Here is a 14,170-nt window from a genome sequence, read left to right on the forward strand (position 1 = left end):
TTAAATCACCAATTGACAAAACATTGTGTTTGCGGAGTAGTGTGAATACATTAGAAGAAAAATGGCTGTAAGTGATTATCCTTAAAGCTTGGTTCTCTGTGTGCTGTAAAGGTGCCAAGTGAGTTTCGCTTGTGTTTCCACAAGAAGAAATGCAATTTGAGATACGTCTGTGATGGAATGCGAAGTAAAGTGAAATAATACGCAAACATTAAAATATGGACGAAATCAATAGTATTTTGAGTACGTAGGCTGCATTACAGGTTAATATACAAACCCATTTGTAAAATTGAAACGCTGTCGAGTTTAAGGCCGAGAAATGTGTCAAGGTCAATTGCATGAGGAACGTTTGGATCAAGTACTATGCATGGCTTTCCCAGAAGAGATTTTAGCGGGGATGAAAACAATCACAAAGTATGAGTTAGTACCAATAATTCATGAGCATATTATCACTGCACCAATGACGACTTTAGCTGCATCAGCATTAAGGTGATAGCTTAGCGAATCCAAAGATGTGTTAAAAGAATGAATAGCTATCTAATCAGGGTATGAAATAAAATAAAAAAATATTTAGCTTGGCATGGTAGGTCAATAACGTGGACTAGAAATAATAGGCTACGGGTCCTCGAATTGAACACCACAATGATAGTCTGGTACAGGACTTAGTATAAGAAGAAAAAACCTCAGTTATAAGTGATTTGAGGCCACGTCCGTCCAGGGTATCTGTTTATGCAGCATGTGAAGGTTTATGAATGCCTAATAAATTGGTATTGTCGTCCCCATGATGTTTTTTTCCTTTCCAGTGAGACCGATTGCAAAACCTGTCATAATTATAAATAAAAAGGAGTAATTGATGACCAAGGGAAACAATAACTAGACCCGAGCGTTAAGCTTTGGTTTCAACGTTTAGAACAGCCGCATTAATCTCAACCCACTACGATTTCAAATTTACTTGACTAATTGATAATTCCGGACACCTTGAATATTGTATTTTACTTGAAATGAAAACAGCTGCGCCGCCATCACTGATGTAAACAGTGTTGAATAAGATTAGAAACAGTGTAGGTTGATATCAGCATCGCTGAGGCAAGTTTGACTGACACTTTGATCGATGGTTGGGGATTGCGCGATGCTTGGAAGATAGCAATGCCATCACAATGTTTTATTCAGCTACGTGCATTACATTTACACGAAACTGGCAAGGGGGTTGAAGACACCAATCCCGATTGGATGGTGTAGAATATGAAGCGATAATATGTCTGTTTAGGTCAAACTCACATAAGAAAAGCGATCACATTAAACTAAAACAGAAAGGTCGGCTACAGAGTTCATGCGGTGAACATGGCTGTCCTGAGATTCGAGAGCATTGATTCGAGAGTGCGTGTGCAAAAGAAGCCCCATAATTTTTCTTTCTTTAGCGCTAATGCTTGAGCAAGCAACTTGTTGTCGAGTGTTAGGCGCTCAATAAAGAAGATGGGTTTTCTCCGGGGAAATGGAATGTAGTTTAACGGTACTGACGAGGTTTGTCCAGCAAAGAGCCTGACATGCTACGTCGGGTAGAAAACATGACTGCCAACTTCCAGCCTCGCCTTTAGAGCCTTCGCCACACACAAATTCTGTTTTCCTTGCGCGTGATCAGAACTATGCAGTGATGTTTTGATGGCCATGTTTAATAAGGACACCATGTGTAATGTCGACTTGCTATGATTGTATTTTTGAAATGCTTCGTGGTTTTATGTAAGAAGGAAACACCACAAAAATCGTTGCGTGGGTGGCCAAGGAACCCTCGAGCCGTCGGAAAACGGCTTTTACCCTGGTCACCTCCCACTTTTCTGAAGACCAATAAATAAAAATAAATAAAGAAAGAAAGAAAGGAAGAAAGTTAAGACACAATCTCCCTGATCCTAGTAAAAACGTCTGAAGTGTCACAATGCTGACGTATATGTATCACAACAACGGGGCACGCTGTACTTAAAGCGTTATCATGAGGAGAGCTAAAAATACCAAGAATAACGAATTTACCGACAGATACTTTCTCATTTGTGAGGAAGCAACCTCGGTCTGATTCCTTTCTAATCAAATGTGCTATTCTCCTCAAAGAAAACATAAAAGCGCTGCCCAAAAGGAGAGTGCAAAGAAAAAAGTATATAGCTCTAAAAAGTACGGGAAACGGCTATAAGAATGCTTGCTGGACAGGACATTTTGGAATAAGATTAAGTACAGGAATATTTTCCGGACGAAGAGCTTGTGATATATGAAAAGCAGGCGCTAACATCGTAGCTTTAATAATGAAAGCGTTAATAAAATCAGGCGTCATAGTTACAGTGTTGCTCAATTCCACCCGTGAAGGAGACGCCTCTTAAAGGAGCCATGAAAAGAAAATGCAAGTTGGTTTTATTCAAAAGATTTCGTGTTTTATAGTGCCCCCAGCGCTTGTCCGGATACAAACGGTGCTTTATTCACTGAGAAATTAAACAATTTAGGTTAAAATTTTCATTTTCCCGCTCAATCGTGCGTTTTCGTGGTCCCAAGTGACATCACTGAAACCGACCGCTCTGCAGCCTAGAGTACCTTCATTCACGCATCCGCCGTACAAGGTAGAGACACGTATACGCTGGCGCCGCCATTTTTGGTTGCTCGCTCGCCGCCGAAGCAAGTCATTGTGTCAAAACCGCGCTAAAAGTATCGCCGCAACGCGGTTTACTGAAGAAGTTTGAATCACATTGTCTGTTTCGCGTTGCTAGGTCTCGTGGGAAACGAAAAGAATAACGCGCTGAGCCCGTTGGCCCAATTGCGGCGGCACGGGACCGTTCGAAGGTTGTCTCCACCCTGAACAGCGGTGTTGCTTTGTTCCCGCGTTTTTTTACGTTCCGTAGCCTAGATGGCGCCACCATACCGTGGCAAGCGTTTGGTTTGTTTTTGCCCGCACTTAAACCTGGCTTGTTTTTGTTCTGGGAGAAAATATTCGTTCCCTGAAACAGTGCTCGCTCGACAAATGGGGTCACGTAAGACACCGTTGATTGCGTCAATCGGCCAGTGTCGTCTGAGACAACCCCAAGCCCCGTAGTCCTGTGCAGCGAAACCAGGCATGCTGTGCGCAGTACGAACAGCAGAACGCATCAGTACTTCTGTGTTTACATGTGCTTTCGTAACTTCCACGGTTTGTCCCATCATTCTTATTGCTTTGTAAAGAATGTGCCCTAAATTTAAGCGCAAATCGCTCGTTCGTCTAGTTTGTAAGTTCTACCTAATTTGCGTCTGCTTCTGCCAGCCTCCGCCAATCGCAGAGCTTAGCCCATGTGACGACATAGGTTCTGTTGCGGGAAATGAGCTGGTGGGTCGCATGACCATTCCCGTTTTTCCTAATTATGTAGCTTATTTGAGCGAAGTTTACGTTAAAAGTGGTGTCAGTATGATTCTAACGAGACAATCTTTTGAATGAACCAAACTTGTGTTTTCTCTTCATAGCTCCTTTAAACTCTGCCCCTGGCGATTTGGCAAAGTTTTACAATTAGGCATATATATTTCGGGATAGCCGCATCGGCTCTAAAGACACTCTAGTGTGTGCGTCACCACAATTACCCGAAAGAATTACAAGTGAAAGTGAAAAAAAAGCCAAATTAGGCTATGACGAGGTCACCATAGAATTAGTCTTAAATCTTGGTCTCCAGTGTTGCTTATTTCCATGAATGATGTTGGTTCTGGCTGTGAGTTGTACTAATATAGTTTACGTATTTGAGTGAAATAGTTTTTTTAGACTCCCAGTCTGCCTCATTTGCTCCCTTCGACTCAGTGATCGCCAGTTTTTGAGCAATGGAGAAAATGCGGGAGAAGATCAATGTTCACACACATAACATTTTTTTGATAGGTGGCGTGAATTGTGTACAGTCCCATCCTCCAACTGGTACTCAGACCCTAACTAAAATAGCTTCTGGTCAGTTGTAATAATAGTTTACCACTTTGTAAATGACCGAACTGACATTCAGTATAAGCGACGTGGTATGACGAGTGTAATAAATGCACTTAAATGTCGTCTCGTTGTTGCGCTGTCCACTTTCTAAAGCACTCATAATTCTAAATCTCCGTAAATAAAGGCGTATGTCGTTTAGTTTAACTCAAAGTTGATATAATTTGATTGTCAGAAATATAGAAGAGCCAGAAAAGCAGACGGGAGCGGCTAGCAAATTGAGAATAAAATTGTGCAGCTGAGACAGCGATGTCGTGCTGTGCAAATGAAAGGTAAGAAAATTATTTGTGGTAAATGAAAGGTCACCAGTTTGCTAGCTCTCTCGGTTTTGGTCGCCGATAAGAAGAAATTAAATTTGTAAGCATATCTAACGCTTCACTTCTAGTTCTACTAGAAGGTCAGTACGGCCTCGCATAGCATTTGGTGATACCCATTTTCCTACTCAATTGCTGCGTTCTTCTTTACCGACAGACGTGATTGCCTGTAATTTTTGCCACGAAGGTTGAAGGCCAATGATGAAGAGTATTTTGCCCCCATCTTGGCAGGTGACGTCTAGATGAAGGCTAGAATGGCGCCAGTATCGGGTGGCCATCAATCAGCGCCATCGGGAATCGTTCCCGCGATTTACTGCCTTCAAGCAAGGGCTGTGGAAATTACGCGCGCAGTAGGTCAGACATATATCTCGTATCGGCAGCGCTCATCACATCTGACTTTTACCACGGGCTGTTTTATACATATGCATTGGTTTTAAGTACGATTGTTAAGCTCAGGGCTTCCGTCACTAGCACCTATTCACTGTGCTTGAACCGGAGGGCAAAAAAGTTCAACGAAAAAAAACTGAGGCAGGGCCTACTGTGTGGAGTGAGGCATGCAAATTTGTAATGATATCTTTACTGGATATACTGAGTTACCCGAGTGTACGCTACTCAGACTCGGGTGATTCAAAAAGGCAGGCGGGAAGTATTTTTCGATTACCGCACCCTGGAGCCATAAGTATTGTGATATTGTGATCATCTGAGATCTCATCCGCACTAGGCAATGGATACGCGGGGAAAATCGGCCGTTCTTTGAAATATTCTTTTTAGTATTAAGAGCCTTTTTCTATCTCAATTGAGCGAGTTGCGGCGCAAGTGCTGTTATCTCGGCCATTTTAGTGTGGAGAAAAGTATTTAGGCCAGCTCTTTATGGTGTGGGCCGGGGCATACGCAACGGAACCACACTTCTCTGTTTTGGCAAGGGCGATTGCTTTCAATACGGTACTCATTCAAGTAAAAAAACCCAATGAAGACGGCGTTCATAAAAGCGCTACAAAGCTCAGTTAGAGGAACCTTGAGCCAGATAAAACGCTGTGGCGCGCGATACGGTAAATATATAAAGAGATATTCATATAAGAGTACATACGTGAAGCTACCCGCATCCTTAGTAGGGCGAGCACGCCTCGAAAAACGATTTACCCCCTGTGTGACGGAGATAGGAACGTGCACTTTGCCCCTCACTACATTTGTAAGGCAGCAGTAGGGCAGGGAGCGTTATTTCGGTTTTCAGCGTTCAACATACCAACACTGCTAAGGCGCTCTACATTGTAGTAACGTCGCCCTATGTTACGTGAATCTTTCTGAAGTATTACTTCAAGCTCACTGTGGACATTTTGCTAAAATTTAACCGCTTGAGCCAGAATAAACTACGGTTATTGCGAAAATTGGCCCTACGTTTCTATATTTCATCCCATTCGTTGAAACACAAAGGCATTCTGTATTTCGCGCAGCTTCCTTGTCGCTATCTTACACCAGTTGCACCAAGATGGCACCACAACCGCCAAATCATGCGTACATTTTTGCAGCGCCACTTACTCTGTACAGCCTGATCGGTGACGTCGCCTAGAGCCTGATTAGTAACGGTTTCCGTTAATCTTAGCCGGCACAAGTTAGGCTGGCAAAGTTAGTTTGAAAAAAAAAATATCTCAAACGAACACAAAATAACACGAAATACAAACCAGAGACTTGTTATTCCTGTGAGTTTGTTTTGCGCTGTGGTTAAAAAAATCAATAATTAGTTTTTACATTTTACTTCAAAATTTTTTCCTGTTATATAATAGATGAACGTGTTGACAGATACACAACAACTTAGTGTCGTTATGAAGTCTTGGAGTTCTCGGTGAACCGGTCTATGCTCTCAGCCTTGTAGGAAACGAGCACGCAGTTTATAATTTCTCTTTCCTTATTTAACCTCCCTTCTCACACAAAAAGCTGGTACACAACCTGCGATTCTGCCATTGACGACGTATTGGGCAGAAAATGTGTGTCACACAAATAACCTATAAAGTTTAAATGGGTTCAATGGCTTATTTAAAGAAGAATGCCGGGGGATGCATTTCTAGTTAGAAAAACAGCATTGTGGATTAGGGAACAAATTAACGTTGAGTCAACATTACAATTTTAGTTAGGAAGAAGCCGTTGGATTAAACAGGACACGTTTTGAGTATCACGGACATCAGGCCGCCAGTCTGATTAAACGACGAGTGGCAGGCAATACAGCTTACGCGAAATAGGGGTCGGCCAAAGACTTTATGGTGGGACGAAGTGCTAAAATCCAAACTGGAACAACGAACTGAGATAACTTGCAGTAGATGTGGCTGAAATGTTTTTAAAAGAAGCCTGCGTGCTTAATAAAAACACATAGAAGCTGATGATGATGATAGTGTGTTATTCCACCATAAATATCGTTTTTCGTGAAGAAAGGCTACATGCACTGCTAATGAAATGTTGAAAAATGTCTTTAAAAGCCGCCTACTTGTGTACTAAGTCTGCTTTTGATTCAGTCCAGAAGTTGGCCACTGAGCGGCCACTGAAGCCACAATCTTATTCTGTAGCCAACTATGGCTTCGAGAAACAAGAACACTGCTAATATCGACCTTGTTTTTATTTCAGCGGGGAATTTTGAACCATGAACTGAGGATTGAACCACTGCCTGCCGCGAAGCGGTCTGAAGATGGGACTACTTTGCATAAAGTCTTCAAAGTCAAAGAAAGGATGGATAAACCGGTGCAATCCCGTGAGTGCTTTTGGGCATGCTGAAAAATTTTAACGTAAAATGGTAATGTTTACATCCCAAACAACAAAATTACTATCCTTCTGCCCATCCTTGAGAAGGTAGTCATGATAAACGGCTTAGAGACATAATATTTATTTTCTTTGAAACCGTAGCTTTCTATAGAAACAAACATGTGTACCGTCAGTACATTACAAAATTCGTATATATTTGTAAAGGTGGAGCGCTAAATTTTGCTAAACGACTGGAAATTATTGTAACCGGATTAGCAATATAATTCGTATGCGTGTCTTAGGAGGTGCGTTTCCAGCATTTTTAAAGCACATTCCTACTGGCCATTTGCCTCGTCACGCGACGGCGCGCGTCGCGCGATGAGGCCTTGAGGTGGTGTTCGCACTCGCGATGAGCGATGATGCGACTGCGTTCAGCGCAGCTGCCTGCCGACTTGTACCACCTCGTTGGTGCGTCAACCATTCGCAGTCAAAGAAAATGATGTTACGCGACAAAAGCAGGTAGAAATGAAACTAAAACACATGCTACTAACCTGGAGCAATGACGAAAGCATTGGCGGGTTGCGGGAGGAGCAGAAAATAAAAAACTCAAGAAGGCTCTTTTCAACATATTATTGCACGAAGAAATGCACACGCTTGCTTTCACGTCACAACACCCGCATCACGGTCCACAAATGTCGCTTCTTTTCACACGCGCAAAGTTCTCACGCCTCCAAACTCCACGCGTGTTTACCAGTCGCCGATAGAACGAAGAGGCTGCAAGTCAACCTACCGTCTCGCTGTCCACCTAGCTCTATACGATGATTACTTGCTTTTACAATCCATACACGCTTCTCCACACTGATGAGTTTCACGCTATGAGTTGATTAGTGCACGCGTACGCTGAAGCCACTGACCAAAGAACCGATGCACACGGGAAGTTGCTTGCCGGCCCGACCCGGCGGCTACAGCGATAGCGGGGCCGAGCGCCTGGCCGAGCGAGCCTGCGGCGGTGGCGGCGGCAGCTCGTCCTCGCCCGGCCGCCCGCAGCGTTAGCATACCGGATGTAAAGAAACGTTTTGTTTCCCGCTACGTCAGCATACTCCGCGGCCGTGATTGGCTTACCGGTTTCGCGGGGCCGTCGCGCGACGAGGGAATTCGGACCGAGGGCGATCTGCTCCATCGTCGCAAAGCGACAAAAAGCGACGGCCGGCTCGTCGCTTTGCGACGTCGCTTTTCGTCGCGCGACGAGGCGAATCGCCAGTGGGAACGTGCCTTTAGTGTTATCTATTTCATTGTTACAAAGCCAACCAGAGGCGAGTAAAATGAAAACGAAATCATAGAAACATATCGCTTGTAACTACTAATGCTCCGCTCTACCTAGCAAATTGAGGACTGTGCATCGTACCTTGCAGCTACCCTACCCTAATGTGAATGTACAACCATACCAACTATAATAGGCCCCCAGCAGCTGTCAAATTGTCCAGTGAGGCCGTCGTCATGGCTGTCGCGGCTAACAACACACTAAACAACCATACATCGGCGGAACTATTACCTGGACATATTTCCTTTTAGTAAGCTCTCAGGAGAATTAGAAGTCTCTTATAAATTGAAAATTACAAAAAAACTGCATCTGTGGTTCACTGTACGCTAGTATCACTACGCCTTCCTTGGAACAAACGAGAAACTAGGTGCTTTAACTTCACAACAACCCGAGTCGGTAGCTAGATCTTAGCTGAGCTTGAAGGTTCGGTGAACGAACAAGACATTTTAGCGTGCACCTGGAGTAATTTCGCTGCTACTCAACAAATTCCCCGGAGTCCCTGCCTGTTGCCAACTCTCCTACTTTTCCCCTGATCATGCCATAAGCACAATGTGATCCTTCATGCCTAAGCTGGTAAAGCTAAAAAATGACAGAAGTGCAGCTCGCTTTAACAATGAAATTCAAGAATCGTTGAGTAAATAACCTCCTAGCGTCATATAACACTATAACATACGGGACTTGTAGCTCTCTGCAGCAGACGCAAAAATTGTCGGCTACAAGCCGTAGACCTCTTTCTGTCGACTTCGAGATGTTGCCTCGCAGCTGCTCCACCCCTAATGACGCTACCTGATTTTCTTGTTAGGCCAAGAGTATAATACCAAGACAACAAAAAAATATTTTATTTAGGAGACAGCATATTTCAAAAAGCTGAATATTGTAATTTCTAACACTGCTCACGACAGAAGAAAACATCAAATATGTGATGTTTTGCTTTTCCAGTTCGGTGGGAACCAAATAGCATCCGGCGGTTTTGGAATAGTCGCCCGCAACCCCGTCAAGGTATGTGTGTTTCATGGCATTTTCAACCAAACAAAAACAACACCTGGGCACTAACAGAGTACGAACGTGTTGAAGCAAGGCGATAAGGCATTCGTTAAAGTCGCTTGCATTTAATCAGAAAAGCGTGATGAACATTGGGGTATACGAACAGCGGCGCCATTCTCAGAAAGCTGGGCTTCAATGAAATGTGTTCAAAAAGGCGGAGTGAGCTGCTCAGGCACGAGATGATTAGCGTCTTCTGTTACAAGGGGGGATGAAGAAGTCACAGCAAGTTATTTCATATCAAATACGCGAATTTAAATCAGAGTGTTTAGAAATCATTTTAGAGTAATATCTTTATAATTGCAGATTCGAATATAATTCAAAGAAACGTTTATTAGACATATAAACGGAAATATTCACCCCTATGAAGTTAAAATGCTAACAGCGGAGTGGTTATAGGTCAAACGTTTTTTTAGGTAAAACTAAAAGCAAGTATCAAGACCCACTGATTGAGGACGCAGTGTTCTTTCAAGGGGCAGGTTCTCCCTCCCGGTAGGAGAGGATGAGGAGAGGGAGCTTCTGACCTCTAACGTTTACCTCCTATTCCTTTGTTCGAACCCTAAAACTTGCGGTTTGGCGGCACTGCCGTTATCGGGAGCGTTTCCGTTGACGTTCGAGCCAGTTCTAGAAAATCTCATCTCCGCTGTTACAAAAAATTTTACCCTTGGTGTAGCTGGGTTTAATTTTCTTACATGTCCACAGAATGGGGCTGTTACCCTAAATGATTTGCTGCAATTAGTAAGCTTCATTTCGTTACACAGACAAAATTTTGTGTGTTAAATCAATTTTTATGTATAGTATGCGCCCCATAAGTGAAAAGCCGTGACATTGTGAGCCCGGCCAAGTCGGCAGTAGGCACCAAAAACGCACGCGCTGTTTTCTTACGAAACAAGCTGTGGCAGCGCCGGCAATGGTACGTATGGACGTGTGATAAACAGCAAGTGATTTAACCACTCCTCCGCGCTTACGCAAAACCGGATACGGCATTGAAGGCTGCTAAAATGTAAGCGAAAGGGCGCTCAGATAAAAAAAAAACGCTTCGAAATGCTTAGGCCGACTTGCTCTCGTTGAGAGGGAAAGCCTTTGGCGCCACATAAAGATAGTATGCTAATACATGACGCGTCTCTCATGCTGGTTTCATGAACGTACCGTTACGCAGATTCATGGTTTCCCAGTATGGAGTGTGGGGATATCTTCGGGTTCTAAAAAAAAGAAACAAAGAAAGGAAAGCAAAGAAAGAGACACCCACATGAAGTAGCAGCAAAGGGTCATTGACGAATAGGATGAGGCAAGGACATACTGTTTTTTTTTGTTTTTTGCAAAGCACTTAAGCACACCTAACCGGCAACATTGAATAACCTGTATTCAATAGCGAGGCACGCATGCAGGCAACCATGTGAGTGCGCCGTCACTGGTTACGTCGGGCTCCGCGGGATGGCGGTACTTGTCCGCGCGAAGCGCGTGATATAGGTTGGACATTCCAAGCTCTAGCCCATAGAGTTTCCCAGTGAGAAACTCTATGCTCTAGCCCGCCGAAAACAAACTAACGCCTAGAGACCAATGTGAGTGCGATTAAGAACAACTCTGTTCACACCACCGTTAAGAATCGGGTTGAAACGGAGCAGACGACGCATGCCGGTGTTATTTTTTTCTTCGGCTTGCGGCCGCAGTGGCGCAAGCCCGGTCATGACCGTGGCGTTTCGGCCATTCCCGTGGCTATTTCAGTATTGCCAAGCGAAGAAATTGACAGCTAAACGTTTCAATAAATACCACCCTTAAGAAAGTAATTGGCAGAAGACTGTACAGTTACTGGGCTTCATTCTCGTATGTCCTACACATACGAGTGCTGGGAGTCTGTTTGTAGTTAAGAACATCGTCATAAGTTCATTTTCACCTGGTACTATCCTTATATTATTCATATAAAGCATGATGGTTTGACTAATTTTGCATGAACAAACGCCGTAGATTTCGCTCGCTATCTTGACTTATAACAGGAGTTACAGCCATTTTTATATTACTTGTAGGAACAAAGTTCTAAGTAACGAAATGCGGTCCACCAGCAAGTGAAAAGCGAACTTTCACAGGGCTGCTGTGCAGGTCGTTTTGCTACCCAGAAAATGTGTTAACTCGTTCAAAATTACGCAGATTCAACAAAGGTGACTTGAAGTTCATTAAAATTATCTTTGCAAACCGTGTTTTATTAAACATGGTACGCACTCTTCATTGTAGTTTTGTGATATTATCTGTGGAGACCCAACAAGAGCGTTTCTAAGATTTTGTAGAGCTGTTAGCTAGTATATAGTGCGTGATGACAGTAATCATGGATGTTTTGTCTAGCCAGTTTTAAATGCAATCTCGTATTTACTACCCCTGAGATTTTAATATGCCGCATAAAGGCTAAACAAGTTTGAAATCGGCACTCAAAATACTTTCATTTGCACAAATGGCGTGTGAAAAATATGGGTTGCGAATGCGGGGTGATAAATATAGTTTCATGTTGCTTCCCCACTGGTGTGCGCGTACTCTGTGCATCGCTATTTGATATATGGCGTTGAACGCGTTCTTGCGTAGCTTTGACAACCAAAAGTTGGTTAACAAGCGTGAAATATTCTGATAAATATATTGCCATAATTATGTTGTCATTTACAGATGCTCCGATTCAAGCAAACAGTATCTTTGTCGTGGAAGTTTGCATTGTCACAAGCACCGGATACTGGAAGGCATTCAAGTCGGCAGAAGATATGATTCTTTACGTAGCAGTAATGCTCAATGCGGTACGCCTTTCTCATTACATTCGTTATTTTTGGCTGCCAGAAATACTGCTTTCCAAGTTGAACCTATAATGATTACTCGCTATGCATAAACAGCTCATGTTGTTGCTCTCAGATTCATCTGAGTCTACCGCAAAATCTTAGCAGTCTCCATGTCCCCGGAAGCAATTCATACACGCCTTCATGCTGTTCAATTGTCACGAGTGTATCACATTAATTCTGCAGCCCAAATAACACAGTGGCCGTTAATAGTCACGCCACTAAAAGACTGAATATTCTCCGCTAAACGAATAGTTACCAAAGCGCCGAAATCGATCATTTTTTATCATAGCATGAAATAGAGTGGACAGTACGCTCAAGTTTTCTTTTTCGGCTTTGAAATTTTTTTCATAATCCCTCGCTCAATCTTTGTGATTGCACTCATGTTTATTGCGATATATATTTCAACTTCACATATGATTTGTTTAAATCCAATGCATTTGTAGGCGACTCGGCCGCCATATTTACTACCTGGCGATAATACGTAGGTAACTTTTGAAGCTCGGTATTCGGCTTACCTTTGCGACCCGCAATAGACGTTAGTCATGACAGAAGCAAGGAAGTTTAGCGATGAGGATAAACCATACAACTCGTGCTTTTCACTTTAGTTCAAGAATGCTAACATGAAGGCTAATAGGGCATGGCTTACGTAGCGCGGCAGAAAGCGGGAGACAAGAAAGGAGACAAGACGAAGGCTTCTCTCCTATTTTGAGTGACTTGCATTTTCTTGCATTTTCTTAAAGAAGACATTGTAAAAATCAAAGGCAGTTTTATCTGTAATTCACCCGGGATGGTTGTTTGTGCTAATTTATGTTGACATGGGTACCTTTTGCAGTGAACAGCCAGATAAACGGGCCGGGCTGTTTTACTGAACAAGCCTATTTGGTTGCCCTAGCGTAACTTCACCTTTCCCTTTTCATGATGATGATGGTTGGTGTTTCATGGCGGAAGGCCAACGAGGGCACCTTTCCCTTTTCACTACTACAATTTTCCAGAACACATTTGTATGTTACCACAAATTACAGTGCGCGATTCTCCTACTGCTCTGCAAGATTTAGATAGCCTTTGAGTCACCCCTGAGCGGTACCGCAAGAGAGCCTAAAATTGCCGGCGTCGACTTGAAGCATGGTCAGCGGTGCTAAATAGATATATGTCCTTTTGACTGTAGTCGGAGTAAACCAATTTAAAAACAAAAATATTGTATGAAGGTTATTCTTTGTGTGAACGCGTTAGTGCCTAAATTTTTTTTTCTATATCAAATTCAAATATTCGTTCAAGATTTCGATGTTGATTAGTATTTTCTTACAAACATTGTAGTGCCTAATATATTAAACAATATTTTAGTATATTTTGTTGTATACCCTTCGGAAGTGTGCTTAAAAATGCTTCCACGAACTGCTTTTTGAGCTTCTCTAAAATTTCTTATTATCTGTTCTGTTGTTAGTGCTTGGTATGCTTTTGTATACTTTGATATACTGTGCCACTGCAGTTTTTATTTTTTGTACTTCTTTATCCTCTAGGTTGCCTTGAGGTACGCAGATATGACTGCACCACAAATACGTTTCCAGCTCAATGGTGTAACTAAAAGTCAGGTAACGTCCTCCCTTAACCGTTGATATTATTCAACACTTCATCTCACGTGCATCTTTGAATTTTTATTTTGCAAAAATCATCCCTCATATATTCACTTGTAGAAAACCAGATAATCAAACGTAAATGTACCGTAAGAGCAGTTTAGAAACAAATCGTTAAACGAGAAGGCCACTATACACTTTAGTAGTAAAATTTTCCCTGATTCTACGCCGTCTCGAATTATAGCTGAACTTCTTATATTCAAGGCTCCCAACCAAATAAGCCAATAAAGCACTACGGTAGCAAAAAAAATATTTACCTCTAAGTATCATTCCACAAATATTTATAAAAATAATTTACTCAAAATTTGTGAAATGTTATCTGTTTTTTGGTGCTGTGTTCTTCGCAAGTTTGTGACATT

The 14,170-nt window shown here is 42.6% G+C and overlaps 1 protein-coding gene across 1 annotated transcript in view; it reads left to right on the forward strand.

Moving 5' to 3' along the window:
- Positions 1-6,896: 6,896 nt before the first annotated feature.
- LOC144141521 (venom metalloproteinase antarease-like TserMP_B) overlaps positions 6,897-14,170 on the forward strand; it is a 37,073-nt gene continuing 29,799 nt past the window's right edge. Inside the window, exons 1-4 of the mRNA XM_077673069.1 lie at positions 6,897-7,015; positions 9,266-9,325; positions 12,017-12,141; positions 13,698-13,769. Coding sequence (XP_077529195.1) covers positions 6,994-7,015; positions 9,266-9,325; positions 12,017-12,141; positions 13,698-13,769 — 279 coding nt within the window. The 5' untranslated portion in view covers positions 6,897-6,993. The remainder of the gene's footprint in view (positions 7,016-9,265; positions 9,326-12,016; positions 12,142-13,697; positions 13,770-14,170) is intronic.

The sequence above is a fragment of the Haemaphysalis longicornis genome, unplaced genomic scaffold, assembly GCF_048455015.1.
Source record: "Haemaphysalis longicornis isolate Haplotype H1 unplaced genomic scaffold, Haemaphysalis longicornis Haplotype H1 scaffold_6, whole genome shotgun sequence".
Taxonomy (NCBI): Eukaryota; Metazoa; Arthropoda; class Arachnida; order Ixodida; family Ixodidae; genus Haemaphysalis; species Haemaphysalis longicornis.